The sequence below is a fragment of the Lissotriton vulgaris genome, chromosome 5, assembly GCF_964263255.1.
Source record: "Lissotriton vulgaris chromosome 5, aLisVul1.2, whole genome shotgun sequence".
Classification (NCBI taxonomy): Eukaryota; Metazoa; Chordata; class Amphibia; order Caudata; family Salamandridae; genus Lissotriton; species Lissotriton vulgaris.
In genome coordinates, this window is record NC_141693.1 from 92672965 (window position 1) to 92700418 (window position 27454).

General features: G+C 38.8%; 1 protein-coding gene across 2 annotated transcripts in view; it reads right to left on the minus strand.

The window, feature by feature from the left end:
- GARNL3 (GTPase activating Rap/RanGAP domain like 3) overlaps positions 1-27454 on the minus strand; it is a 1096377-nt gene that overhangs the window by 125042 nt on the left and 943881 nt on the right. For both annotated transcript variants that reach the window (XM_086920961.1, XM_086920960.1), the window contains 4 exons: positions 18853-18961; positions 15036-15081; positions 13154-13260; positions 8216-8331 (listed from right to left, as the gene is read on the minus strand). In XM_086920961.1, the coding sequence (XP_086777087.1) occupies positions 8216-8331; positions 13154-13260; positions 15036-15081; positions 18853-18961 (378 nt within the window). The remainder of the gene's footprint in view (positions 1-8215; positions 8332-13153; positions 13261-15035; positions 15082-18852; positions 18962-27454) is intronic.

A 27454-nucleotide genomic window follows, 5' to 3' on the forward strand; every position in this document is an offset into this window, starting at 1 on the left:
ACTGTGCAGTCATTGAAAACAGCATCTTGCACAGTGCGAGCTGTAGTTTTCTTAAGCTCGAGTAGTTTTCTACTCGAGCAGCAGCTTTCTCAACTCGGGCTGGTAGTTTCTCATCGTCAGCGGTCGCGAGCTTACGCGACCACTCGCAATGAGAAACCTGACCTCCCCGCGTTGAGAATCTCACCTGGAGGTTTATTTTCCACACTCACGATCGGCAACTTGATGTTGCCGATCGTGAACGAGGAAAAAGTCTCGCCAGGATGTCATTTTGCTTGCTCGCGGTCGGCAACTTGACGTTGAGGACCGCGAGCAAGCAAAAAAATTACCGCTACGCTACGCATGTTCGCACTGTGCTACGTGCAGTTCGCGTAGTGCGAAGATGCGCAAACTTCGAAAACGTCGCGAGCGTAGTGTAGTGCTTTGCCCAGGCCTAGTCCAGAGCCTTATTTCTTCTGAGTTTGAGTATGAGCAGTTTTGTTTACCAAAATCAGGGCTGCGTATTGACTTAATGTCAGGACTTCATGAAATCACTCATAGCTGAAAAATGAGGCCCTGCTATGTGATGTTACTTTATGTCACGATGTCTTGAAGACATTCAGTAGATATGTGGCAAACTGGTACAGATCTTTTTAATCTCTGCTTAAACTGTGAAAATGTATCCTCAGAAATGAAGGTTCTGTAAATGCATAAAGCAACACAAACCAAGACCCTCAGCATACTTTATATAAGCCACCACTCACTCGAAACAACATGAACCCTGAAGATTGGAACTGTTTATTCTTGGACCCAATCACCTTTGTTGGTGTTTAGAAAATTAATATGTCAGAATTCTAACATAACTTCTCCTTTGTCTTCACTGTACGCAGAACAGACTCAGCAAAGGTTCATGGAAGGTGTTATTCTCTCACTGAGATGTCCTAAAGCTTCTATGTGCTCACACACCCTTCGCCTGAATTCTTTTAGTAAAAGAAGACTAATGCAGCTATTTGAGGCGAAATATCGACCTACAAGAATATCGAGTCAACAATATCGAGGGCAAAAATATCGACATCCTATCTACAACATGGTAAGTACAAAACTATCGGAAAAAAAATATCGATGTAAAAAATATCGATGTTAAAAATATCGTTTTTTTTTTTAATATATAAATGTAAAATTAAGTCTATAAGACTAATAAATAAAATAAACATATTTAAAAGTATCTAATAATGTTTAAAAGTAATAAATAATACATATATATTAAGAATACATTAATTGAATATATACAGTAAATATGTAATATATATGCACTGAACAATAAGTATTAATAATTATTTTACGAATTTATAAATTAATGAAATATATTCTAATTTACTAACACATTTACAAACATAAAAGAGTAACATAAATAAAATGTAAGTAATATAAAAAATAAAATAAACATTTGATATTTTAACAATTAATTAAATAAAACGTTGGATAGCGTAAGGGTAAACATTTCTATTCCTACTCCAGATAGTGCAACAGTAGGGAAAACTGACCCTGAACTCAAAAAACACCCCTTTACCCAAGAACTGAAACTGACCCTGAACCCTAAAAATACCCCTTTACCCAAAAACTGAAAACTGACCCTGAACCCAAAAAATACCCCTTTACCCAAAAACTGAAAACTGACCCTGAACCCAAAAAATACCCCTTTACCCAAGAACTGAAAACTGACCCTGAACCCTAAAAATACCCCTTTACCCAAAAACTGAAAACTGACCCTGAACCCTAAAAATAACCCTTTACCCAAAAACTGAAAACTGACCCTAAACCCTCAAAATACCCCTTTACCCAAAAACTGAAAACTGACCCTGAACCCTAAAAATACCCCTTTACCCAAGAACTGAAAACTGACCCTGAACCCTAAAAAAACCCCTTTACCCAAGAACTGAAAACTGACCCTGAACCCTAAAAAAAACCCTTTCCCCAAAAACTCAAAACTGACCCTGAACCCAAAAAATACCCCTTTACCCAAGAACTGAAAACTGACCCTGAACCCTAAAAAAACCCCTTTAACCAAAAACTCAAAACTGACCCTGAACACTAAAAATACCCCTTTACCCAAAAACCCAAAACTGACCCTGAACCCTAAAAATACTCCTTTACCCAAACTTAATTTATATTATTTAATTAGCAATTAATTATTAATGAACAATAACAAATAAAGTAAATATATTAGCACATTACCTGTAATTAATATAAGTTAATAATTATTATTATTGTTCCCCAATTAATTAATTAACAGTAACTAAAAATTATATATAAATAAATTACTCTAATTAATGTAACTAATTAATATTATTTAATTACCAATTAATTAATTTTAAATATGTACAAAATTATAATAATTAATTAACTAATTAATATTAATTATTTCCCAATAAATTAAATATAAATTTTTAAAAACATATATTAATTAATTAATTATTATTAAATGACTCCCCACCCCATTCCCCTATAAACCCACATCCCGCTACAGAAAATATATATCAATTAATCAATTAATTTTTTTCCCAATTAATCAATATTAATTAGCAATTAATTATAATTAATTAATTAATCCTACTAAATATTAATCAACTTACCATAATTAAATTACTTCCCACCCTATTCCCCTATAAACCCACAACCCGCTACAGAACATATATATCAATTAATAAATTAATTAAAATTATTTTCCTATTATTTTCACATAATTACCAATTAATTATAATTTATTAATAAATCCTACTAATTACTAATCAATTTACCATAATTAAATTACTTCCCACCCTATTCCCCTATAAACCCACAACCCGCTCCGGTACAAAAACATAAAATTTACTTATAAATTTATTTATTATTATATAAAATTTATAAACATATAATGGTAATTATTTTAAATACTTAAATTAAACATATAACACATACATAATAAAAAACTATACAATAATACAAATATCGATATTAGTGTCATCGAAATTAGTAACATCGATATATATGCTATCGATATTACTAACTTCGATATTACTTACATCGATATTAAGTATTTCGATATTACTTACCTTGGGTCGATATTCTGTCCTACGATATTCTTGCCTTCGATATTATGCACCTCCGATATTTCAGACTCGATATTATGGTAGGTCGATATTTCCTACTCGATATTTTGACTGTGTACCATTTGAGGCAAATTCGAAGAGTATTTGAGGCATGCTAAGGACTAATAAGGTGTTCCAAAAGAAAATTTTTGACTGAGATGGTTACATGAAGATAGGAGATTGTAAACTGTGAGTAGTCAAACATAGGCAATACAAAAGTAGGCCTGGGTGGTGAACTCTGCTCCATTCATGGAGTTCAGAAAACTCCGCTCCACTTTTCCTCGCTCGCGTACGCCAACATTAAGAGGAAAATCCAACGCTAGATCACCTGACAGCGAAATGTTCTCAACGCGGTTGCAAGGGACCGTTCACATTGAGAAACCTTCCATTCGCGATGAGGAAGCTGCCGCTCGAGTAGAACATCTACACAAGTGGCAGAAAGATGCAGCGCCCTCTTGTGCTGCACATGGTATCATTCACTGATTTTCCAGCACGGGACAAACACCGTCGATAAAAATCTCCATGAACGGTGCAACCTAAAGCACTCTGCGTAGCTCAGCGGAGTGTTTTGGTCCCTTTGCGGAGTTCCAACTCAGCCCAGCCCTATGCAAAAGATGAAGTAAAGAAATCAAACAAACTAACAAATACTGGGCCTCAAGTACTGAAATGCATTCAGTAAAAATGATGGAAATGTGAACACCACCTTTCTTAAACGAATCAGTATGTTACGAAATGCCTACATAAGGTCGATTTACAAAATAGCGAATTATAGTGAGTCACAATTAAATCTACCTCATTAATATTATCGAAGTCAGTCACAAATTGCAACCTACTACATTTCATTGACATTACAGGGATGGTGGCCTGCTTGGGTCAGCAGGCTACGATGTCTGTGATTTCCTTTACAGGAAAATGAGATGTCTTTAAAAAAAAAGTTTCAACTAACAAGAAGGGGGTCCCCTGGTGACCCCTCACCTTTGAGAATGTGTTACCACCTCCTTTGAGGTGTTGGTAAAATATTAATGCTTCACTACCGAATTTATGACTCAAGACATTAATATATGCCATAGGAATCGGTATTTGAAAGAATGCCTTAAACACAACCCTACTAAATGCTGATTCGATATGGTTTCCTAAATCCAAAAACCTATTCAGTAACCTGTTAACAAATCACTAAATGGGTATAGTACAATAAAAAAAAAATTACTTGTCGCAAGCCCTGAGATTTGCTAAATCTAAGGATTTGTGAACAGTAAATTAGTTTGTATAGCTGACCAATAACAAGACAAGCTCCTATTCAAACTTCCATTGCATTATGGCGATTGGAAAGTTCGATCTTTGTGATAGAAAAGGGAAAGAATCATTTGCTGGAGCTTTCAAATCCAACAAGGTGAGTTTTGATTGCTTGGTTGAACTCAAAAAGGGAGGTGTTGCCTCTAATGTGGATGAGGGTCATTAAATGGGTGGGGCCTGCAGTGTTGAAAAGATCTGAGCCTTCACAGTTAACAAGGTGTCTTGGGTAAGATCAAAAGGCTGAGCTAAGCTATGTGTAGCTTTAAACATAATGGTGAAATCTTTACTCTATGCCCTGTATCTGGGTGATAGCTTCCCCTTTTTGGTAACAGTGGAAAGAGGTGGTTGAGTGCTTTGAGCTTTAGGGAGAAGCAACTCATTTTCTCAATAGGTTTTCAGAATAAAGTCCCATCACTAATCTGTTACAGTAGCCCAGTTTAGGCATAGCCACATTATTCATCAGGGATTAGGTGGCATTTAAGGTGAGTTATGATGAGGTAGGGTCATGTAGCTGGACTAGAATATGCAGTTGCTTCCCGGGTCAGGAAAGCACTTGTCTGAGGGATGTCAAATCTTCATAGCAGTACACACAGTAGAGTTAGCTCTGTATTAACCCACTTTATTTGCAGTTGTACAGTTTCAGGTCTTGGAAAATCTCCAATTGAGACTCATTTTAGTGACACCTAACTAATGTCTGTCTGTATTGAATCAAGCTATTCAACATCAGAGTGGGTGGCATGGTTCCACTACTCCTGCCTTGAGATTGCTAAAAACTTGCACTTAGATCTGCCACTCATTCGAGCAGTGGATTATGGGTAACACTGCAAAGAAACTTGTACTGATCGCATATAAAGTCTGTTTGCACCTCTTTAAATTAATATGACAGAACTTCTTTCTAGCTATGGTAAGTACTAGGTTTAAACATAACACTTCATTCTGATAGTGTATTCCTAAGTAAAGTAAGTCCTTGAAACTAGAGGAATTTATACCCCACACACAATCCGGGCAGCAGATGCACTGTAGGCCCAGCTGCATTCCAAGCAGGCTGCCTTATTGATATTGTTCGATCAGCATTCTTATTTGTGCCTCTGCAACAAACCCTAGTGCTTAATTTGAGTCTGTGGTTTCTGGTGCTCGGCACTAGCACTTAATTCTCAGCACCGGCAATATTGATAGTCCGCCACATAATGGTGCTATCTGTCTATTTTTGAGATGAGCGCAACAACATTGTTTAATAATTTAATATACATTACAAATGAATAGTAACTGCCACCCACACTGTTCTTTTAGCTTGGGGTGGCCTGCAATAGTCTGAACAGTCATGCTTGTAGGAGGGCAATTGTTAGTAGTTGTATTAGTATTGTCATGGCAGCACTGGCAGGGGCAGGATGGCTCAAGCTGGAGTGGCCTCATGAAAAGGGCTTTGTCACTTACCTTTTTACAAACTAAGCACTGACAAACCCCTAAATAAGCAGTTGATGCTGAAATAGAAAAATGAATGTCTCTGGTGCACTAGGAGTTTTCACTGAGTACAGCTAGAGCATTATTCTCTTTTCTTGCTCCAGTCCAACCTGCCTTTCACAGCAGCTGGACAGAAACAAACAGAGGTAGCAGCATCACCATGCACAGGCAGGAGTAGTAAACAAGGCGAAGCAGCCGGTTTGTGGTGCATAGTCCATCATCACACCAATGCTTTTCTGATGACAAAAACATCCGGGGCTCCAGCGACAGCTCCCCACCCACTAAACAAGTCAAGTGAATCGCACGGGTGAGTAGCGCACTCTATACATTTATTGATTGATTAATTGATTGGTTTGGTGGAAAGTAACCCTGCGGATTTATGGTGGGGCTCTCTCTCTGCCAAACCCTGAATTATCCCTGTAGTCTGGTCAGTTTTCTCCAAGATATAGCAGCAACTGCTGCATTGATTGTTATGCTTCAGACATAATGATTATATGCTATGTAGATGTAGTCTTTTTGCTATGTTTATAGAGACAAATGAGTGTGTCTTTGACAGAGATGGGAAGTAAATATTTCAAAAAAGGAGTAATGCTGTCTTACACCGAATTGGAAAAATAACTATAATGTGCACGGGCCCAAAGGAGCCAGCCACCCCGGTAGAACTTTGAAAAATCCAAATGTGTCAGGATCCTTCTCTCTACTAAAGAGCTTGAAACATTCAACATAATATAACGGTTGAGCAGACTCTGCAAAACCCCTATGCACTGTGCAGTAATACTGTGCCCAGTATTACCTGTACCAGAGATAATGGCAGTACTGAGGTGCATGCATCCCTACTGAATGTGGAGTAACCTATGGAGATTTGTTCTAACGCACCAATTCATGGAGGTGACCCACTACTCTGGAACTCTTTCTGGGGACAAAGTGCCGGCTTTGAACGGAAAAATTTGTTGGCAGAAATTGATGCAGAATTACTACATAGGGTAACACAGCAGAATGCCTAATACCATTTTGGACAGAAATCCAGGTTTCTGGCCAAAATAGTACAAAAAATCCACTGATATTGAGAGCCAAAGAGATTGTTGAATCGAATTGAATTGCCAGATCGAGCCACCAATATGTATGGATATCCCAAAGTTTACCCGGTATTCTCTATAACTTTACCATCAACAACTTTCAACATCTTAATCTCTTTTTCTCATGTTTAAAGAGAAACAGGTTTACCTCCTTTTTTTAGAAGCTATATAATGAATAGAGCTCTATAAATAAATACTCTGAGTGAGTAAGGATGCTGTTTTTTAAATCTCTGGTATGGTATGTTATACTGTTGTTATGTGTGGCTCGCATAGAGAGCCTCTATTGTTCATTTCAGTTGCTGAAAGTCATAACTCTTTGCAATGACATCACAACAGTTTATAATCAGCCTTGTGATGTCATAAAGGCCTTCAGGCCCGGCTGACGGGGCTCTCTGAGAGGCTGTCAGCAGCTCTGCTTGTCTTCTTGTCTGCTTTGACTGAAAGCAGCAGGCAGAGCAGCAGCAGGGGGTAGGGAGGCAAGGAAGGTGGTGGGTTTGGGTTAAGGACAGCAGGCAAGATATTTATGTTTCACATTTATGTTACAGAGGAGAGGGCATGTTATGTATAGCACTTCCATTATCCTCTGCCCCTTCACAGTAGTCAAGGCAGGTGCATAGCATAAAATTCTAGATGGGTAAAAAGTGAATTATAGGGTTTGTTTCCACCAAGGGATTCTAAGTTACATCATGCTGTTTATTTAATGTCACTTGAAACCTCTTGGTGAAAAACACACCCGTAATTCACTGTTACCCATCTATAATTCTATATGTTTAGCTATGAACTAAGAACATATATTTGTGTATACCTTGAGAACAGAGTCCCAGAAAGACTGAGTTTACCCAAGATCAATATTCGTTAATTAATTAAGGAAACCAGTAATGGAAGACAAGACCCCCTAGTTTAGTGAGAAATGAAGTCCCTAGATCACAAGAATCCCCATTTCGCCCTCTCCGAGAAGTGCAGATTTTTTGTGCCACTCATTACTAACTCCCAATGGCTTGTGATATCTTATGTGCTGCATTGGTTAGTTTGAGTTTCACCTTCGCTACTTTCGAAACTTAGAAAGTATTATTTTCCCATGTGTGATTTTAGAACAGTTCAAGGCCACTGACATTCAGTTATGGGGTGACATGGTGCAACGTTCACAGGAAGTAACATATGAGGAAATGGTTGGTCTTTAATTATTGGGGCTGTGCAACATGCACTGTTTGTCACAAATGAAACATGTAATGGTGATGATGACTATGATGTCACATAGAGCGAGGAGGCATTCCAACTCACCTTGTGCAAATCTGGCATGAGGTCCTGGTACAGCGACCGGATTAGCATATCCAACGTCCGCTGCCTCTTCTGAGCAAATGTTGGGGTTTCCAAGGTGGCCTTCTCCCCGTTGATCACTGAAACATATTGCATACAAACTGTCACAAACGCAATATAGAGGGCAATTGAACAAATGGTTGAGCAGCGATGGGCCTATCTAAAGAAAATAACACATGCAACCAGGCATTGGAAAGTAAAGGGGGATGTAATTTGCTTGTATCCCTTTCTAGCCCAGTCACTTGTGTTTTTCTACTTGGTGAGACTGAATGTTGCAAAGTTTGTCTATATTCTCTGATGGCACTTTATTCGAAAGGATCCTCTGTATTTACACTCGTGTCCCTCGGGATAGTGTGGAGGTGGAATATATCATAATATATAGAATTTTTTTTTTACAGTGTGTTATATAGCGCGACCTTAATCCGGAGGTGTTGGGTATCAGATCGCTTCACATGAGCACCAGTTGCGTTACATGAGGACACATTCATTTTTGTTAGGAATGGGGAGATTAAGGGCTAGATGTAGGAGCCCTAATACCTGTCGGTAACGGCCGAATTCGGCCGTTACCGACCGGGATTAGGGTTTTCTAATGTAGGGGGCCTAATTTTTACCGATTTGGTAAATTTACCGAATCGGTAAATTTACCGATTCGGTAAAATAGCGAATCAGTATATTTACTGATTCGGTAAATCCAGATGTAGCTGGCACTTCAAAGAGTGCCACAGGCCCTATAGGAGTCGGTATTTACCACCCAATCCTATTGGGTGGTAAAATACCGAATTCCAGTGTACATGCACATGTGTGCATGTACACCTATGCCATGTGACACCCAGACATGCCCTTAGGGCATGTCTGTGTGCCACATGGCACACAAGCCTGCAATTGGGGTGCTACAGGTGTCAAAGTGACACCCTGTTTCCCCTGCCAGCATTCGGTATTTACCGATTCAGTAAATACTGAATCGGTATTTCCCATTGATTCCTATGGGCTTCAAGGCCCATAGGAATCAATGGAAAATACCGATTCGGTATGATAACCTTCCGCTCAGTTGATGGCTTTGTGTATAACAGGATTATAAACAAGAAGCTAATGCTTTATTAACCTGTAACTAGAATAGTGAGGCAAACCTTTATTAAATACCGAATCAGTATTTCCCATTGATTCCTATGGGCTTCAAGGCCCATAGGAATCAATGGAAAATACCGATTCGGTATTTACCGAATCGGTAAATACCGAATCTTACAGAATCGGTAATTGTTAATGAAAAATTACCTACATCTGCCTACTTCCAATTTACCTACTCTTAAATACCGAATCGGTATGATTCGGTATTTAAGAGTAGGTAAATCGGAATTACCTACATCGGGCCCTAAGTGATTTGCCCAGAATCACAGGATGTTCAGCGGCATTTCCAAGACTCGAACCTCGTTCCCCAGATTTGTGGTCGACCAGCCTAGCCATTAGACCAACTCCTCTTTTGTAAAACAATTTCTTTATTGTTTAAGCTTTAATAAAACCACATACAATAAAAGTAACCTAACGTTTTTTAAAACCAGATGCATAACAATGTATCTTTATATTATTTGGAAAATCGAATTTCTATTATTTTTGCTCAAATAAATGTTACTAGCTAATCCAAAATATTTCATAATATGTACAACTAACTTTGGTGATCTTCTCTTAAACAATTAAAACATTCTGATTAACAGATCTTATATTTCCTAAATGGAAAATAGCATATTATTCGGTGTACATCAAGCCAATCTGGGCACAAACAAGATATTTGCTCAAAAAGCTTGTCATATGAATTGGAAAATGTTTTAGCAGCAATACAGGGACCATTAGCAACCTTGGGCATTTCTGAAACATAAGTAACCAGGAGAATCCAAGGGGGTGGGGCTTGTATGGATTCCCCTGTGCTGTAGCAACAAATAATGCATGGAATGCTGAATGAATGAACCATTCACCCCCAGTCAATAGATCTGGGTTAAATCTATCGATCTTTTGCTCACTACGCCATCCCAATTTGGACCCAGCCATGTGCAAATTAGTCTTGACCATGCTCCTCATGGGAACAGTCCAGCCCACACTGCCAAGCTGGGTCCTCCCTGGGCCAGAAATAAGCATCCTGGAACTAGTTTCAGGGTTTCACCCCTTATCAGCTAGGCTAACTTAAACCTAGTGGCAAAATGAGCAAGGGACCAATGTCTGGGCATACCCATCCCACTTAGGGAAAAAAGTGCTGCAGCAACAAATGATGGACGAAACGCTAAATGAATCAAACATTCACCCGAATTCAAGAGATCTGGGTTAAATCCATTCTTCTTTTGCTCATGGAGAGCAGGGTCAAGACTGATTTGCATATAGCTGGGTATAAACTGGAATGGTGAGGCGTGCAAACAAGCAATGGATTTAACCCAGATCTGTGACTGGGGGTGAATGTTGGACTCCTCCAGGTGTCTAACTTGAAAAAATGACTGGTGTTGGTTGTTTTACCTGGATGCTGTTACACCACAGACCCAAATAATGCTGCTACCCATATTCCCTGAATGATTGTAATTCAAAGGAAAAACCTTGATGTCTCCATGTTGCATTTTGGGACATTTCATGCGGCAGGTGACAGGTCCACTTACACAAGCAGAGTACTTTAGTATCATGAAAAGATTGGAAATGCTGGGTTTTAGGACTTTTATTGATCTAGGTAGATTCTGAAACTTTTCCGCACAGAATGTTTTGAAAGTTTTGATGTGTGCATGATATTAACCCTGGGCGAAGTACTACGCTATGCTCGCATAGTTTGCGAAGTTTGGGCTACTTTGCACTAAGCGAAAAACACACGTAGCGGTCATTTTTTTATGCCTGCTCGCGGTCCTCAACGTCAAGTTGGCGACCGCAAGCGAGCAAAATGACATCCCGGCGAGCCTTTATCCTAATTCGCGATCAGCAACATCAAGTTTCCGATCGTGAGCGTGAAAAATAAACGTCCGGGCGAGATTCTCAATGTGGGGAGGCCAGGTTTCTCATTGCGAGTGCTCGCTTATGCTCGCGATGAGAAACTACCAGTTCGACTTGAGTAAGCTGCCGCTCGAGTAGAAATCTACTCTATGCAAGATGCGGTTTGCACTGATTGCACAGTGCGGACAAGCATCCGGCACTGTGCAATCAGTGCGAACAGCATTTCACACAGTGCACTACGCAGTTCGCGTAGCTACATGTAGCTCGCCTAGTGCACTTCGCTTAGCTTCATGTAGCGCTACTACGTGAACTATCATGATTATATTCTGGGCAAGAAAAGGTGCTCTGATCCATGCAAGCCACATCACCTTGGGCTCTTCCAGGTGTCTAATTTTTTTAATGTCTGGGGTTGGTATGTTGGCTGACCCAGATACTAGGGCTTATTTAAAAAATACATAGCTTTCCTTCATACCCATAAGATTTAATCTTATGTGTTGTACACAATGAAAAATCATAATAACCTTCCGCTCAGTTGATGGCTTTGTGTGTAACAGGGTTGTAAACAAGAAGCTAATGCTTTATTAACCTGTAACTAGAATAGTGAGACAAATGTAGTGGTTTATTGCTTTTGTTGGTCGGCCATCACAGCAAAATAATACGGATGAACACTCTGTCACCTATTACTACTTTTTTCCAAATTTTTTCCATTAGGTTTTAAAATCAATTATTAGATTCTTTAGAAAACTATGAGCAGTGTACATCAATGACCTCTTGCTGATTTCTGAACTTTGTTTACTTTTTAGAAATGTACGGCTTTCTGATTTCATCAATGGGTTTCATACCACTTTTCACCAAAAACTGCAAGTAAGTAGAACACACAAAAATTGTGAAAATTTAACAAGAGCTAGAAAATTGCAAACCCAATGGGCAAAAATGCTTTTCACAACTCTGCATGCTCCTGAAAAAGCAGAAAGCTGCAAAAGGGTGACTGTTACAAAAATCCTTTTGTTGATGTTTTTAGGAAAAAAAACATACGCTCTTGCACTGTACGTTTCCTAATTTTCCAAAAACTCTTCATTTAGGCTATTTTCTCTGTTTTCTTCAGGGGATTCCACAAACTCCAGACATAAACAAAATGGCACAGCACAAAGGGTAAAAGCCTCAGCACTTAGGGGGTTAAATAAGACAGAATTGGTGAAACATGAGCAGATGCTGCATCTACCAATTTTTGGCTAATTCTTCATTACCTTAAATCTATAATGATACCCTTAGTGCACCTATTCCCTTTCCTACCACAACCATGTAGCCCACACTCTTTTTTTCTTGATCTACACTGTCACAATTTTATGTACAGAGAACCTAGATAAATTGGCACAAAAGGAACAAATACATTTAAATGTAAATTGATACTTGTATAGCGCACTACTCACCCGCAAGGGTCTCAAGGCGCTTGTACGAATACCGCTGTGGAACCCATCCTGGCTTTCCCTGTTAGGCGTCCACTCCAGAGCACCCCCAAGGTGGAGGCCAGGTATCTTTAAAATTGTGGATATTAAGCAAGTTATTGCCCAGAGTTGCAGAGTGGGACTCCATGATTGGAATAGGCACTGAGGCGAGAATTATCACGTCTGTGGAATTTTGAGCCCTAGACCCACCGATGCAGGGAATTGAACCCTGGTCCAGGGCTCGACCTCTGCATCAAGGTCTGCCGCTCTAATCATTGAGCCACACATCTCTCTTGACCCACTTCCCTGCCTACTGAATTACCAGTAAGAGAGACCTATAAATCTTCATCTGCTTTCACAATTTCAAAATTGTAATACAGTAATTCTGCCCCCAACCTCTTCCCCAAAATACTCATTACAATTCTAAAAGATCTTACTTGCGAGTACATGTAACAGAAACATTGAATACAGATATAGTTTGTATCTGTATGGTTATACTTACATTTTACTAGAACAAAGTCTCTGAATTCCTGGTGGTCCGTGAACACAGGAGGCGACGGAAGAGGTGGGCCAAACAGTGGAACACTTTCTTCTGAAAATATTTTCAGTCTGACAATAGAAACCACAAATTAGAATTTCACTGTCACTCATTTCACCTTTGTTGTTGAAATATGCAGACAGGGCACCAGTCTGACGTAGGTTTTAAGTGCCACATCTGACTGCTCTTTACCTTCTTTGTACTTCCTCTGTCATTAGTAGGCTACAGAGGGAGCCATTGAAGTGGAGAACGGACAGATCCAAGGGGAACTTCAAGTGTATTGTCTACTCTCTGTGGTCTCCACCATATTGTATAACCCTAGACAGTTTCTGGTATTTCTGAAGAGCCTCAGGATCCTACCAGGTATGAAGTTATGTCACTTTGGGAAGGGGTCTGGCACTGGACAATAGAGAAAGCCTTACACAGAAGAACACGCTGAGACAGGGTCCATGAGGGCATTCCCCTACACACAGCAGTCATGAACTCCCACCCCACTCAGAGACATCAGAGAGGGAGAGGGATTTGAGAAAGAAGCCCTATTGCTCAACAGTGTGATTCTTGTCCTGGTTTGATGCTTTTCTTCTTCCTGCTCAACCATTAATGTGTGTGATTTCATGTCGGTATGATATAAATGACTGTATTTTATAAATATAAATGTGAATTATATATTTTTTTAATGTATGTAGAGTGAGACAAATTATTTTTATGTGCATGTGGTAAGGCTTATCACTGTATAAATTATCATTTAGTGCATTTCCATTTTGTCTTTGGGAGGAAAATTGGGGTCCCGCGGAGAGAGGATGCACAAAAGGGAGTTTCTTTTATTCTAGGCAGTAAAGGTTAACTCTCCTTTTATTTGGAGCTCATCTCTGTTGGACACAGCGTACGTCTTGGCATCATGAGCCCATTTAAAGAGACACAGAATAGGAACTATTTTAGATGCTATGCTAAAAAGAAACATGTATAGGGACATACGATGCCTTGAATATGGCCTCAAAAACATTGCATATGAGGATAATCTCTAGTTCAATTTTGGCACCTCCCGGAGGGGCTTTTTTAGAGGTGCCGAAATAGCATTATAGTAGTAAAAATAGCATTACCTGGCACATTTTGACAGTACAGATTATGATGATGACCTTGATTTATGACCTCTCTCATTTGATGTCAGTATGGTCACAGCCTGGGTTATGATGGTTTCCCTGGGCCTACAAGTTACTATTTTGCATATCACACGAAGGAATAACACATGCTGACAATATTTGATATGTGATGATGGTGATGGAAACCCATACCTAACGTGCAGCACCAGTCCTTACGCCTGCTTCAAACAGGCATAAGGTTTTGTCGCAGCGGCCTCTGAAAATTGCAAGATTTCACTCCGTCACTTTTACGAGGCTTTTTCCGACGGAATGCCCGCCCTGCATAAATTAAACCTGACGCAGGTTTAATGTGGCGCAGGGATTTACAACGTGACGCATCTCCCTAGATGAGTCACATTGTAAATAAGTCACAACGTGATGCATGGTTTACGCCACCGCTGCGTCACAGAAGTGACGCAACAGAGGGGTAAATGTGTCGCAAGGGGCTTGTAAATCTACCCCTTAGATTTTTATAACATGTCCGTTATGCCATTTTCTGTGATTTGTTTTAAAGAGCATGTGAAGTCACTTCATGGATCATTATATGTCTCTCCCTGTGATGTCACTCAGGGACAAATAGCCAGCGACTTGGTTTGACCTACTGATATCAGTAAATTAACTGCGCTATTTCTCATTGCTGATTTTAGGCTGCTGCCTACAGTATTAGCTTAACAAAGTATCCACATGTATTTTGTACTACAACTTACCTGTAACTGTCATTCTGCTTGTTATATCGCACTAAGGCAAAAATATCTGCCATGCTGGTTAAAGAAAATGAGTGTTAATTTAATATTCACAACATTGTTGTACATTGCTCAAAATCATGAAACGAAATAAAAATGTAATGCTTTATGTAGTAATATGGAATCATGGCATTCCAGGACCTTTTGAAATCTTGAATTTTCTTGTATTTAAGTAATAGTAAAGCTGGGAATCACACAGGTTTGGATATAGGCGCCAGATGTACGACCCTTACATTTTGTGACTCTAAAATGCAATTTACAACAGTGTCTCAGGCACTGGGGTCGCAAATTGCCTGCCTCATTAATATTCATGAGGCATGCGCTATTTGCGACCCCATTAGGAATGGCTAGCACTCACATGGATGGTGGCCTGCTAGGGTCAGCCGACCACCATGTTAGTGACTGCTTTTTTAATAAAGTAGTTTTTTTGTTTATGCATCCCGTTTTCCTTAAAGGAAAGCGGGATGCATTTAAAAAAGAAAAATGAAACGTTTCTGTTTCATTTTTTAAGAGCAGGCATATTTTCGCATACATTCACAAAGAGGAAGGGGACCCATGGGCCGCTCCTGTTTACAAGTGGCTTACCACCTACTTAAAGTAGGTGGTAGACTGCTAGTGTTTTTGTGACCGTAAATGCAGTCACAAACAATGGTGCAATCCATTGTGACTCGCCTATAAGAAGGGACACCCCTTCCTAATAGCGAGAGTGCCAGGACCCTTTTTTGCATAGCAATTTCCTGTTTGCAACTGCAAAAAGTGGTCGTACATCTGGTTCTTAAAAGAGTGACACAGTAGCAGTAGGTAAACTGTTATTGATTTCATTTTATGTGACTCATGAGAAGTACAATAACTACAATAGGCAAAAGGATCATTGATGACTATAAGCACATCCCATCTCCCAGAAGACCTACAGATGGAAGGGACACATAGGAACTGCAAAGAGCATAAGCAGCATCACAGTATACTGAGAGTCAGATAACCGATGGGGCAGAGCTCAAATGGTATTTGAGATAGCTAAAGACATTAGCCATGCCTCGCTTGCAAATGCTACCCTAAATTCAGAAAAATATGCAAAATAAAACACTGGATTTACCCACACAAATGCACATATGACATTTTATCTGCTGATTTGACCAAAATGGTAAATTTGCCACTGCCTGAGTATTCTGCCTAGTCTTGTTGTAAGTACAGTAAACATGATATTACAGATAAAAACAAGTATTTATGAAATATGAGGCACACAGTGAATGACACTGTGCTTCAAGGTGTGAGACTTACACCCAGTAAAAGAGATTGTGCAGCATGATGTGAAATTTGCATTCAATCAATAAGATGGTAGACCAAGATGTGGGACTCACACTAAAGGAGTGAGTCTGTGCTCCAAGAATTATGATATTAAATATTTGTCAGTTGGAATAATGCAATACTGTAACTGTACCACATGATTGTAAGATCACCAAGGTGTCCACCTAGTGAGGCAGTAATGTCACCCAAGTAGTAAGTCACTGCTGAAGGTATTTCTGCCTCATTAAGGCATTTATTGAAAGAAAAGTGCTGTAAAACAGGTTGACAATGAGAATATAATTTACGATGGAAATGAAGATTCAATATGTGGAGTATTTCTGCAGCACTTCACACAGTAATACAGTGAAAACACAACACAAGAAAAATCCCTCACCAATTTATAAAAATAGAGTATAATGTTATAGATTATTTGACATGAAATGACATAAGTCTAATCAGTAGTACCAGAGATATACAATTTTAAAGATTTCAGGTAACGGCGATGAAGCGTGGGCTCAATACAGGGACCAGGTTAGTCCTGCTGAAAGAGTAACCTTCAAAGTCTAGCACGAAGAGTTCCATTCACAGTGGAAGGGGCCATAAGTAGTAGGGAGAGCATTGTGGACGGTCGCCACTGTAGAGCAAAAATCTTGTCAGGCGTCACAGCTTCGTGTTGGCGGATTCCAAGACCTGTTGATGCTGAAGCACGAAGGTACTGCTAGGTGTTGGTGGTGGTCGATGTAGTGTGAAGAGTCGGGAAAGCTGGAACTTTGCATTGGTGGGCGGTATGGGCAGCAAGATCTTGGTGCCTATGGACTAGTTTGCGTTCACAAAGAGCCCAAAACTTCAGGATGTAACCTTTTGTTTGGAGAGGAACTCAACTGGGTGCAGGACCTGAGGGGCATGTCTTGGGGGTCAGGAACTCACACTAGCAATGGCCAGCAGAGCTCCTACAGGTCTAGTTACAGTTCCAGGCAGCAGGTGAGCTAGGCAATTGCAGTGGATCCTATGGAGCTTGTCATGTCCCTGTAGCTCAACACAGGAAGTGAAGTCAGTTGACCTTTGGAGTCACTTCAGCCTGGGATGAAGGGTGCAGGCCCAGTCTTCCTCCTCAACAAGCAGAGCTGCAGGCAGCAGAGCAGCAGAGTAGCAGCACATCAGAGTGGTGGTCCTTCTGGCATCAATGCAGTACAGCATTCCATCTTCTGTAGTATCCACAGGCCCAGGAGTGTACTGAAGAGTTGGTTCTGTGGGTCCATATATTTATACCTGGGGCCAGCTTTGAAGTAGGAGAAGATTTTAAAGAATTCCCTTTGAAGTCCTTGATGTTTGCTTTTGCCCTGGCTCCTAACTGGCTGCATGAAAAATGCAGTGATGACAAATCCTTTGTGTGAAGGCAGGGCACAGCCTATTCATTTGGAAGTGTGACTGGGCTCAGCTCCACCCCCCCTTCAAGCCCATTCGAGCACATCTAATCCCTCTATTGTTCGGCTATCTGGGAGGAATGAAAACCGTCCAACTGTCAACTACACTCAATCGTGTGACCCTGGAACAGGCTTCTGGCACCAAATAGTTAGGGTAATAAAATGGCAACTTTCTAAAAGTGGTATTTTCAAAACTGTAAATTAAAGTCTGACTACAATTAAAGAGGATGTATATTATCTATTTCTCAGACACCAAACATGATATTCATATCTGCTCCCAATTGAAAGTTATCACTTATTAAATGTAATAGGAAACACAATGTTACCCTATGGTAGAGGTAGATATTGCAGTAGTGAAAAACAAACTTTAGAGTTTTTCACTACCAGGATAGGAAGAAGTTAAACGTACATGTTCAATTTCTTTTAAATACAAAGCACCATGCCCTATGGGTAGTGTAAGGCCTTCCCCAGGGTGATTTACATGTATTAAAAAGACAGGTTTAGGCCAAGGTCAAAATGGCAGTTTGAAAACTGCCCACACAGGTTGCAATGGGAGGCCTGATACATGTTTAAAAGGCTACTTAAATGGGTGGTAAAATCAATGCTGTAGGCCCATGAGTAACACATACATAGGCCCCGGGTGCATGTAGTATAACTTTACTAGGGACTTACAAGTAGATTAAGTGGCCAAATGGGTGTAAGCCTATTTGACACCATATTTAGAGGAGAGAGCACACGCACTTTAGCACTGTTTAGCAGTAAAGTCTTAAGGCCAACAAAAACAAGAACAGCAAAAATAGTGGTGTATGGATGACAGGTCTAACGGTTGCATTCGGTATTTTATGCAGCAGATGGTGAATTATGTTGCCATTGTGGTAAATTCAAAATTATTCAGAAAATGCTTTGCTATAAATCTGCAGCTTTCCAGTGGTCCCAAATAAATGCCATTCCATTACAATCCTTGGTTATGTGATGGATTTCTGATCAACGGCCACCTGAAATAAAAGTGGCTTCACTTCCTGATTCAGGTCGAAGTTGCTTCTCATGCACAGCCAAATTGTAGAAAAGGATACGTGTGAAGTGAGAGCGAATCATGGATGGTTTAAATGATGATGACGTGTCCTCCCCTTCCTGAAATACTATGGTAACAATGTCATTTCCAATATGGCGCTTCCTTTCTACCTGCAAAAATAAACACAGTCACTGAGAGGAGTCTCTTCACAAACAGGATAATAAGCATGTAGAGTACGCAGAGTTCTCCCTTTTCCACCCTTCCATCTAGAACTTTCTCTGTTCACTAATCCACCTCACATGGAAAAAGGAATAAATGGGAAAGTAGTTCCACTGCTTCAACTTTGAACTGAACTGTTGCACTTTTTATGTGACCATTAGTTGAGCTCTCGTACTTTTCTTTTGCTTTTATTTTAATTGTTAGGCAGTTCTGCTTCTTTTTTTAACCATTTGCAGGACTCTTACTTTGTTTCCTTTGTGGTCATATGTGTTTATTATTGTGTTCAATACTATCTCCGTATGTATAACCTCCACCCCATCTCATATATGAAGCATCTAAGGCGCAATATATCTAAAACAGCCAACGTATGTGCCACACCTGTCAGAGCTCGATTATATCTTTTGTTTTGATCAAAGCCACCATCAGCAGTGACTTCGGCTCAGTGTAGTCACCATATAGAAGTCGGGAACTGAAAGAGCTTGCAGTTTTAACAAATGACTACCTTCTTTGAGAAACGACATTGGTGTACTACGTGAGAATTTTGAACTGCTGTATAAGACTTCTAGCTGAAAGATTTTCAGCAACATTGCATTTACAAGTGTGTAAAAATGTAACTTCATGAAGTATTTTGAAGCGGACGACATCAGCATGGCGTGAAGATGTAACATTTATGTACTTCCTAAAGCTTCACTTGAGGAGCAAGGTTGTTCTGTAATATAGTTTTTACTGTTAAATGCCCCCACATTTTCACTTATATATAGTTTTTTATGTTATTTTCTGCAAAAATAAACACCTTTGGCAGACTGAAGATCATTAAAGGGCAATGTTTTAAATTCTCATCACAAAGCAAAAACAGATCATGGTTTCCTCCTTAGTTCATCACTATGGACCTCTATTTACCAGTCTAGTTTCCCCAGTTTTTAGATGCAGCGTGAAACAAGTGTTGGACAACAGATCTGTTTTTTTGTGGGTAATATTTGGGGGGTGTTGCTGTGTTTCTGCTACCTGTCTTTGAAGAAAATCCTATATGAAGCAACATTTTTACAATTGAAGCTGCATGTGGAGACCTTTTCTGAATAGCCTGCAACAGCAGTTATGCTGTACCTACAAAGAAGAGTGTTATGAAAACAAGTGAGAAGTTGAGAGTGCTCTGCAAGTGGTGAACTTAAAAAAGCATACACGGATACTTTTGACAAAGGTCCAGTATTTAGGTTGCATTTGTAAGAAAGCCATTGTGTGTACATATCTTTGGGGGTGTGAACAAGAACAAGCCACACATTATTTTGCAATTCTGACTGCAAAGTAAAACAAATGAACATGCAAGGGTGAATTGCATTGTGTCTTTTAAATAAGCAAAAGCCTCCAAACAACAAGTACTTTCTAAACAAAATGCTGTGATCCAGCAATTAAAATGTTGAGGTGTCAACAAAGCGCGTACATAAAAGAGCATATAAAGTCGCTAGTCTAACAAAAGGAGGACTTGAGCCTTATCCTCAAAGCCTAATGTAACAATGTAACTCTGCAGCGAATGCAATGGCATTGATTGGCTGCCCATCCATAAAATGGCAAACCATAATATAACATAATTTGAAATATAAATGGCAGTTTTAAAAAAAGAATGCAGGCATTTCGAATTCTGAGAGACTAATCTAAAATGCAATGTAGAGGCAGTTGATTAAATGTTGGACAAACAGGTGGTAGTTAAAAATAAGGGAGTAAAATTGGAATGCCAAATATGTTCAGAAAGAGAAGTATGAGACTGGAAATTCTTGCACTCTTGGAGTGTGTGTACTCGTTTCTTCTAACAATTAAAATGTGAAACATATCTATCTTTTAAATTTGATTCAGTGTATTTACACCTATAATAACCTTGCCTATCAAAGACTGGAAAGATAATCTCACATTCTTTGGGGGTACTATGCCCTCATAGTATCCTTAAATTAACAAACATCATAATACATTATTCATAATGCCAGAACTAGCACGAGAAAAGTATCTTAATAGGGTATTCGTTTGTATTATTTTGAAATGTGATACACAGTTGAAACAGTAAACAAAAATCTTTTAGTTTAAATAACATTGGGCCAATCCACAAACATGTAGCTCTACAACTACACCTAGATATAGCTCTCCAGTCTTTTACTATTCAACATTTCTGACTGGAGAGCAACACCTAGGTGTAGATTTAAGAAGTTTCAATTTCTTCTTCGGAGGGTGTAGAGACTCTTGCAATTAAATTTATGAGTGTAAAGTTACTATTTGTAACTTTCCACCATTATCGCAATGAAGGAAAATATAGAGAATTTTAAGAAAATATGGGCCTGTGGTACAAAGCAATTTTGCAAAACCTGCCATTTGCATAATAACATGGTTTGTGACCACAAAATGGCTAATTGTTGAACACTCAACCCATTCCCCTTCTGAATATCTTTAAGAGGCCCAAGTGAGGTGGTAGGAGGAGGGGGCATTGACGGAATCAATCCATGTCGAGAAAGGGGTAAAACAGGGGTGCGTTCTAGCACCCACACTTTTCACTCTGTATATAAATGATGAACGGTGGCTCCCGCACTAGAGATTTACAATGTCAAAGCTCTAGGAGCGGTTTTACATGGTGCAGAGATGTGGGGCTGCACAAAACTCAACAATCTGTTAGTGATAGAACATTTTTCAGATCTCTGTTAAGCCTCCCTGTGAGCACCCCATTGACTTCACTATATTTAGATTTGGCCCAGAAAACAATTACCCACAAAATTGAGCTCAGAGTGCTCATGTTCTGGCAGAGACTATGGTCTACCACAGTACTTGAGCCTTATAGGGTGGGCCTTTTTGACCTAAGTCACTAAAATATGCAAGTAAGATCTTGTGGCGCCGCACTGTAAAGGCCCTTTTACAGAGGTTGAGCCTTGACACATATTGGTCCTCTCCGGAGTCTTTGTGTCAAATCCAAAAGTCCAGTCTTAAAGCTTTTTATTGGGGTAGTGTTGTAATGGATAAAATACAAAATTGTAAAGGATAACATTTTAAACGGACCCCGTTATTTGAGAACCCTATTGATGAAATTGTTCCTCCACTCGCAAGGAAGCTATATCTGCAGTTCGGGTATGGGTGCCTACCTGTAAAAACGTTTAAAAGAAAGTGGCACAAAGAAATCGACATGAACTGTACTTGTTGCCAAGGAGGACCTGAGACACTTAAACATGTTTTATTTTTATGCCCTCTGTATAGACAGTTTCGAGCTAAGTGGATAGTTCCACTTTGCAGAAACTGGGAGTTAGGAAGCACCACGAGGCATTCAGAATACTGCATTCAGACACATCTTGTACTATTGTATTCTAAATGGCCAAGTTCCTAATGGCAATGTGGATCAGACGTTCCAAGCGTTTTCTTGGTAGTCTGTAATTTGCAACCCTCTGTAGGGTCCCTTCATACTGTATTGAGCCACTTGGACAAATTCTAGCTGTCTAATGTTTTTAGCAATTATAGAAGATATTTATTGCAATTCACATCTTGTTTTTAAACCAAAAGCATTTTTATCGTGAATCTCTGTTGTCTTTTAAAAAGATTTTTTTACTCTGCTGGGACTGTAATGGACCGACAAAAGAGTATTCAAATGTTTTGTGTTGTAGTGTTTGTGTTTGCAAGTGCTTTGTTCAGGGTAATACTTTTCTGATCTACAGTGATTGAAATAAAGTTTTTTTAATTTAATTGATTTGTTAACTATATTATTGCCAAATAGGTTTAGAAACCAATAACAAATCGATATCTAGACGGGGCATGTTTAGATTCCCCCTTCCAAACATCGCTTCATTATGTTATGTATCAATGTGTTGTGGTAGTAATCTAGCCTCAAAATATTAAAAAGTTACCAACTCCCAAGGTGGTATGGTAACACATTCACAGTTTGTGACCACTTTTTGTCAAGTGAAATTTCTTATATTAGGCCCTGTATTGTTAAAAAAAAGCAAAATACTTTTAATCAAATAATACTAACATGGGATTCCTCAAACCAATATGCAACACACAGTCTCCTAAAATCAAATTTGCATTAAATAGTAGATTAATTTGAATATATATATATTTTTAAATATTATTTTTGAACAATATCTTAAAATTGAAATCACCCACATTCACCAACCTTTTTATTTTTATTTAATATGTAGCAAGCATAGCTATTATTTTTTTCCTAATTATGATAACTTATAGAGTTTCTAAAGTAAGCTAAACATGTAAATTATTTGTTTAAAATGTAGGAGTATAAAATAAAAAATGTATTATTAATTTATTTTAGATTATTGCCTATGGGATGTTGGTATTAGAGCCTGGTTCCATTGTTTTCTCTTGGAGTGAGTTGCAGTGTGTCGGCCATATGTGGTGCTTGACTTATTCCAAGGCTGGGTGCAAACAAGCCTGATTTATTACTATTAGGACTGTAATAGAAAAAGAGGTGTTTTAAACCTCTCCTAAAATTTCTCTTAACCTCACTCATTTTGTAGTAATTATTCCTCATTTTCCTACCACTCCCCATTGTTTGTCCACCTTTACTACTAAATCCTGTTCTTATATGGGCTGGGATCTCCTCCACCGGAGCAGATATCTCTGTACAGAAAAGATAGGAGAGGCAGAGGGGAAGATATTCAACAGTAGGTTTGTGACGTGAATTTTGTAGTACAGGAAGTACTACTACTTAAGTACTGCTTTATGTACTCCAAAATGCCTTTTGGGAATCGGTAATTTTGACATGTTGTCATTGAAATCTCTTGGTGTTTGCTCTACATTCCTGCCTCTGAGCTAAATCCATATAGACACCCATTGCTCCATGTCTGGGTGATTTACCTTGCCAGCATGCCAAAATGATCCTTCTTCCCAACAATCCAAGTTCCTTATGTCATCTTTCCATCTTATGATCTCCTTTTTCTCCTCCCCACCCTTCTGCTTTATACGGCTTTGCTCGCCTTTTTCTCCTCCGAGCTCACCGTGGGCACCAGGACATCTAATTATAGTATCCAAATATTTAATTTAATAATTTTGCTGGGGAAATGCACTGTCAGAGAGATTGGTAATTTGTCATTGTAGCAGAAATGCTGGACATGGCAAAGGAATAGCCAGAATTAAGGAGAGGAGGGGAGGGCAGAAGTTACAGCTCATTGCTTGAAAATCAGGTCTGGAAGGATATTAGTATTCCAAACACCAATATTTTGCAGACAATGTAGTTTGAGAAATAATTGACTCGATAGGGAATTGAAAGAAGGCTCTCAATGTTAGGCGTTGTTTTGAAGGTTGGATATTGCCATGGTTTGTAATTGTTTGTTATGACATGCATTTTTGTTTGTTCATAAATGATATCCAATGAGAACAGCATGTCCTCCATGGGAGACATTTATATTATACTGAATAAATATTTAAAAGGTCAACGTTAATTCCTTAACAATACTGACACAATAATGAGATAATATGTTCTGCTTTAGTCATGGTCATATTATTCCTGTGCAATGGATTTAAAAGAATATTGTTTTCATAATCAGGCATTGCTGTAGCTATGATCTTCGAGCACTGCTAATTGAATTATACTTGAAATGATTATACTTATTTACTTGGAATTCTGATATTGCTAAATTGGATGTCAAATCAAATTTCACCCCTTACTAACAAGGGATGCGGGACCAGAGATAACACATCATTTCCTGATTTCATTTTCTGTTTGACCCTTTTACATTGCTCATAAAAGCCATTAGATTATATATCGTCATTTCATATGGCAGTAAATCTTTCTAAGCTTCCCATACTTGTCTGGTTTTCTTATTCACCAGGTATAGGATCATTCAGACACTTTTACAACACAGTTGTTTCATTTTGATATTCATCCCTATTTGAGCTGGTTTCCAATCTAGAGATTTGCAAGAAGTCTACATGTTCTCATTACTCATATATGGTTTATGTGCTTTGTGTGTGTCGTACGGCCAGTGCTTAGTTTGTAAAATAAGAAGTATTGGGGTCCAAACCTTTGCTCATAAGCCTGCAGCAGGATCTTTTGAAGGTCTGGGTGCTAAAGCTGCATAAACTGGATTCCAGCTCATGACTCTTTAATCCTCCTCCAGACACCCCCTGCCTCTTTATCTCTTTCTTGCAGGATCCATTCTTCCCCACTTTAATCACCGTTTTTCAAACTTTATCTTCCTCCTTTTCCCCCTATTGTATTTTTCTGGCATGCTGTGGATCAAAATACCCAAAAGAGTGTCGATGGGCACCACCAGCAACCAGTGGTTCAAATTAAGATCTGCATACTGCTGCATGAGCAAGATAATGGCTCACAGTGCCAGCTCCAATGTAAGTATTTTACTGCAGGTAATCCAATGGGAAAGGGTGGATATTTTATTAGCAAAAGAAAACTAATAAATGTACTCATGATAAACAAGCATGATAATTTGTTCTCTAAACATCTGTATTGTTGTTGAAAATTATTAACTTGGCACCAAAAGTATTGTATACCATCATGTTGCTGTTGACAGGTATTCTGAGATCACTAATATGTGTAGGCCAGTATGTAAAGTAAATAGAGTAGGATGTTGATTGGGCCTTTTGAGGAGACCTAGGCAAACGTTTAATTAAACCAGTGACATTTATGAGATTCCAAAATTCACAAATTTAGCAACATTTCTCAAATGTTCGTATAGAACACTTTTAGTTAACTTTTTAAAGTGAGTGTGCAGGATGCACACAAAAAGTGTTGCAAAATAACAGCAGAGGATTAGTTTGCTCAGATAAAGTCTCTCTGTGAAATATTTTCATCTAGTTTTTTGCAAGACATTTTTATGCGAGGTTGTCCTTGCCTGAAACAGGCAAGCAAGAAACTAGGACATTATTATGAAATAATATCACAATATTTTCATGGACCTTTGTGAAATTTCACTAGAAATGAATACTGAATTTTTCACACCCCTTCGTCTAAGACTAGTCTAGTGACCAGGATAGAACTAACTCATTCATCAGTGACGGACAACTGTTTGCCCTTCACACCCACTAGACCTCTGTCTTCTCCAGTCAGGAGTAAACCATTACTCCCAGGAACACCATAGACAGGATAGATCCCTCAGATGGAGACTACCAACTTTTAAAAGCTATTAACCTGCTAACACCTTGTCATCTCCAGGCATTTTATAGCACCTGAAGAAGAACCACGAAGAGCTGAGAATTTCCATATATCTACAACTATTTGTCCACTAAAAAATGTTAGATCATTGTGGGTCCTCATCACAAAACCAATCCGTCCTGTTCGAATCCTCTTTGATTGCAGTGGCTCTGCATTTGAAATCTATCACCAATCAAAACACATACGTTTAACGAGTTGATTTATGAAGCCTTCATTAAGCATGTGCAGAAAACACATAAAAGGTGAAAAATCCAACTTTAATATTTTTAACTAGTAGCTCCAAGGACTCTGTAAGCCACACACTCCTAGAAAACACACATTTCGTGGTCTAGGCTGAACTTAGAAAATAATGCAAAAAATGTAGGTATCCTAATTTTTTTATTTGCTTTAATATTCCATATTTTAATTTATTATGGTGTGTGCTCGGTCCAAGCTAAATATATATTTACTTCGGCTAAAATATAAAAGACTTTGCCAGGTCATCGTTCAGATGTTAATCTTTTCAAAAGTGATATACACTTTATATGGAGGTGTAAATAATGTTTTTAGTCAGAGGTTGACAGCAGACAGCCAAAAAATAAATCTAAAATGAGGAACGATCTACTGGATTTTATTTGCATTACTGTTCACAAAGACTTCAGAATATAATAGATTGTTTGTTATAAAAATTGTCTTCCAAATGTTTTGTAAAAAGTGCATCATCCCGTTGGCTGTAGATTTTCAACTTCTAACTCCAGTGTTACAACAATATTTTTGGTAACCATAGTTGGATCTCAATATTCATGTCAACCGAGAGTCGGCGCTATTCTGGTACCCCACCTCCGTAATACCTACCATATAAAACAAGCACACATATTGTTGTAGGGCGGTGTGAAACAAAGCATAACTTTGAAGTGGTTTTCAGAGGAAAAATACCACAATGTTGCATGACTGTTTTCCTGAGGCATGTCTAAAACATGTTAAACATGTTTAAACACTTTTATCATTTGCCTTGGTCAATTGTTATACTTAGGAGTGGCTATTTTGTAGTTGACTGTTTCACAAGTGCTCAGGTGGACTGCAATTGCCAATGCAGGTGTGTTTTCAGATTTGTATGAAGGTCAAACCCCCAATTTTGCCTTTTGCTCCTGAAAGGTTATTGTGACAAAAGTGAAAGCTCAAAAGTCAAATTGTGACAACTCGAAGGGGCTTAATTCATGTGGTCATCAACAAATCAAATAAATATGTTCTTTTTGACAAAGTGCCTTTTAGTGACTGCAATGTCCATTTTTGGTGTATTACACTTTTTCTAATTGGG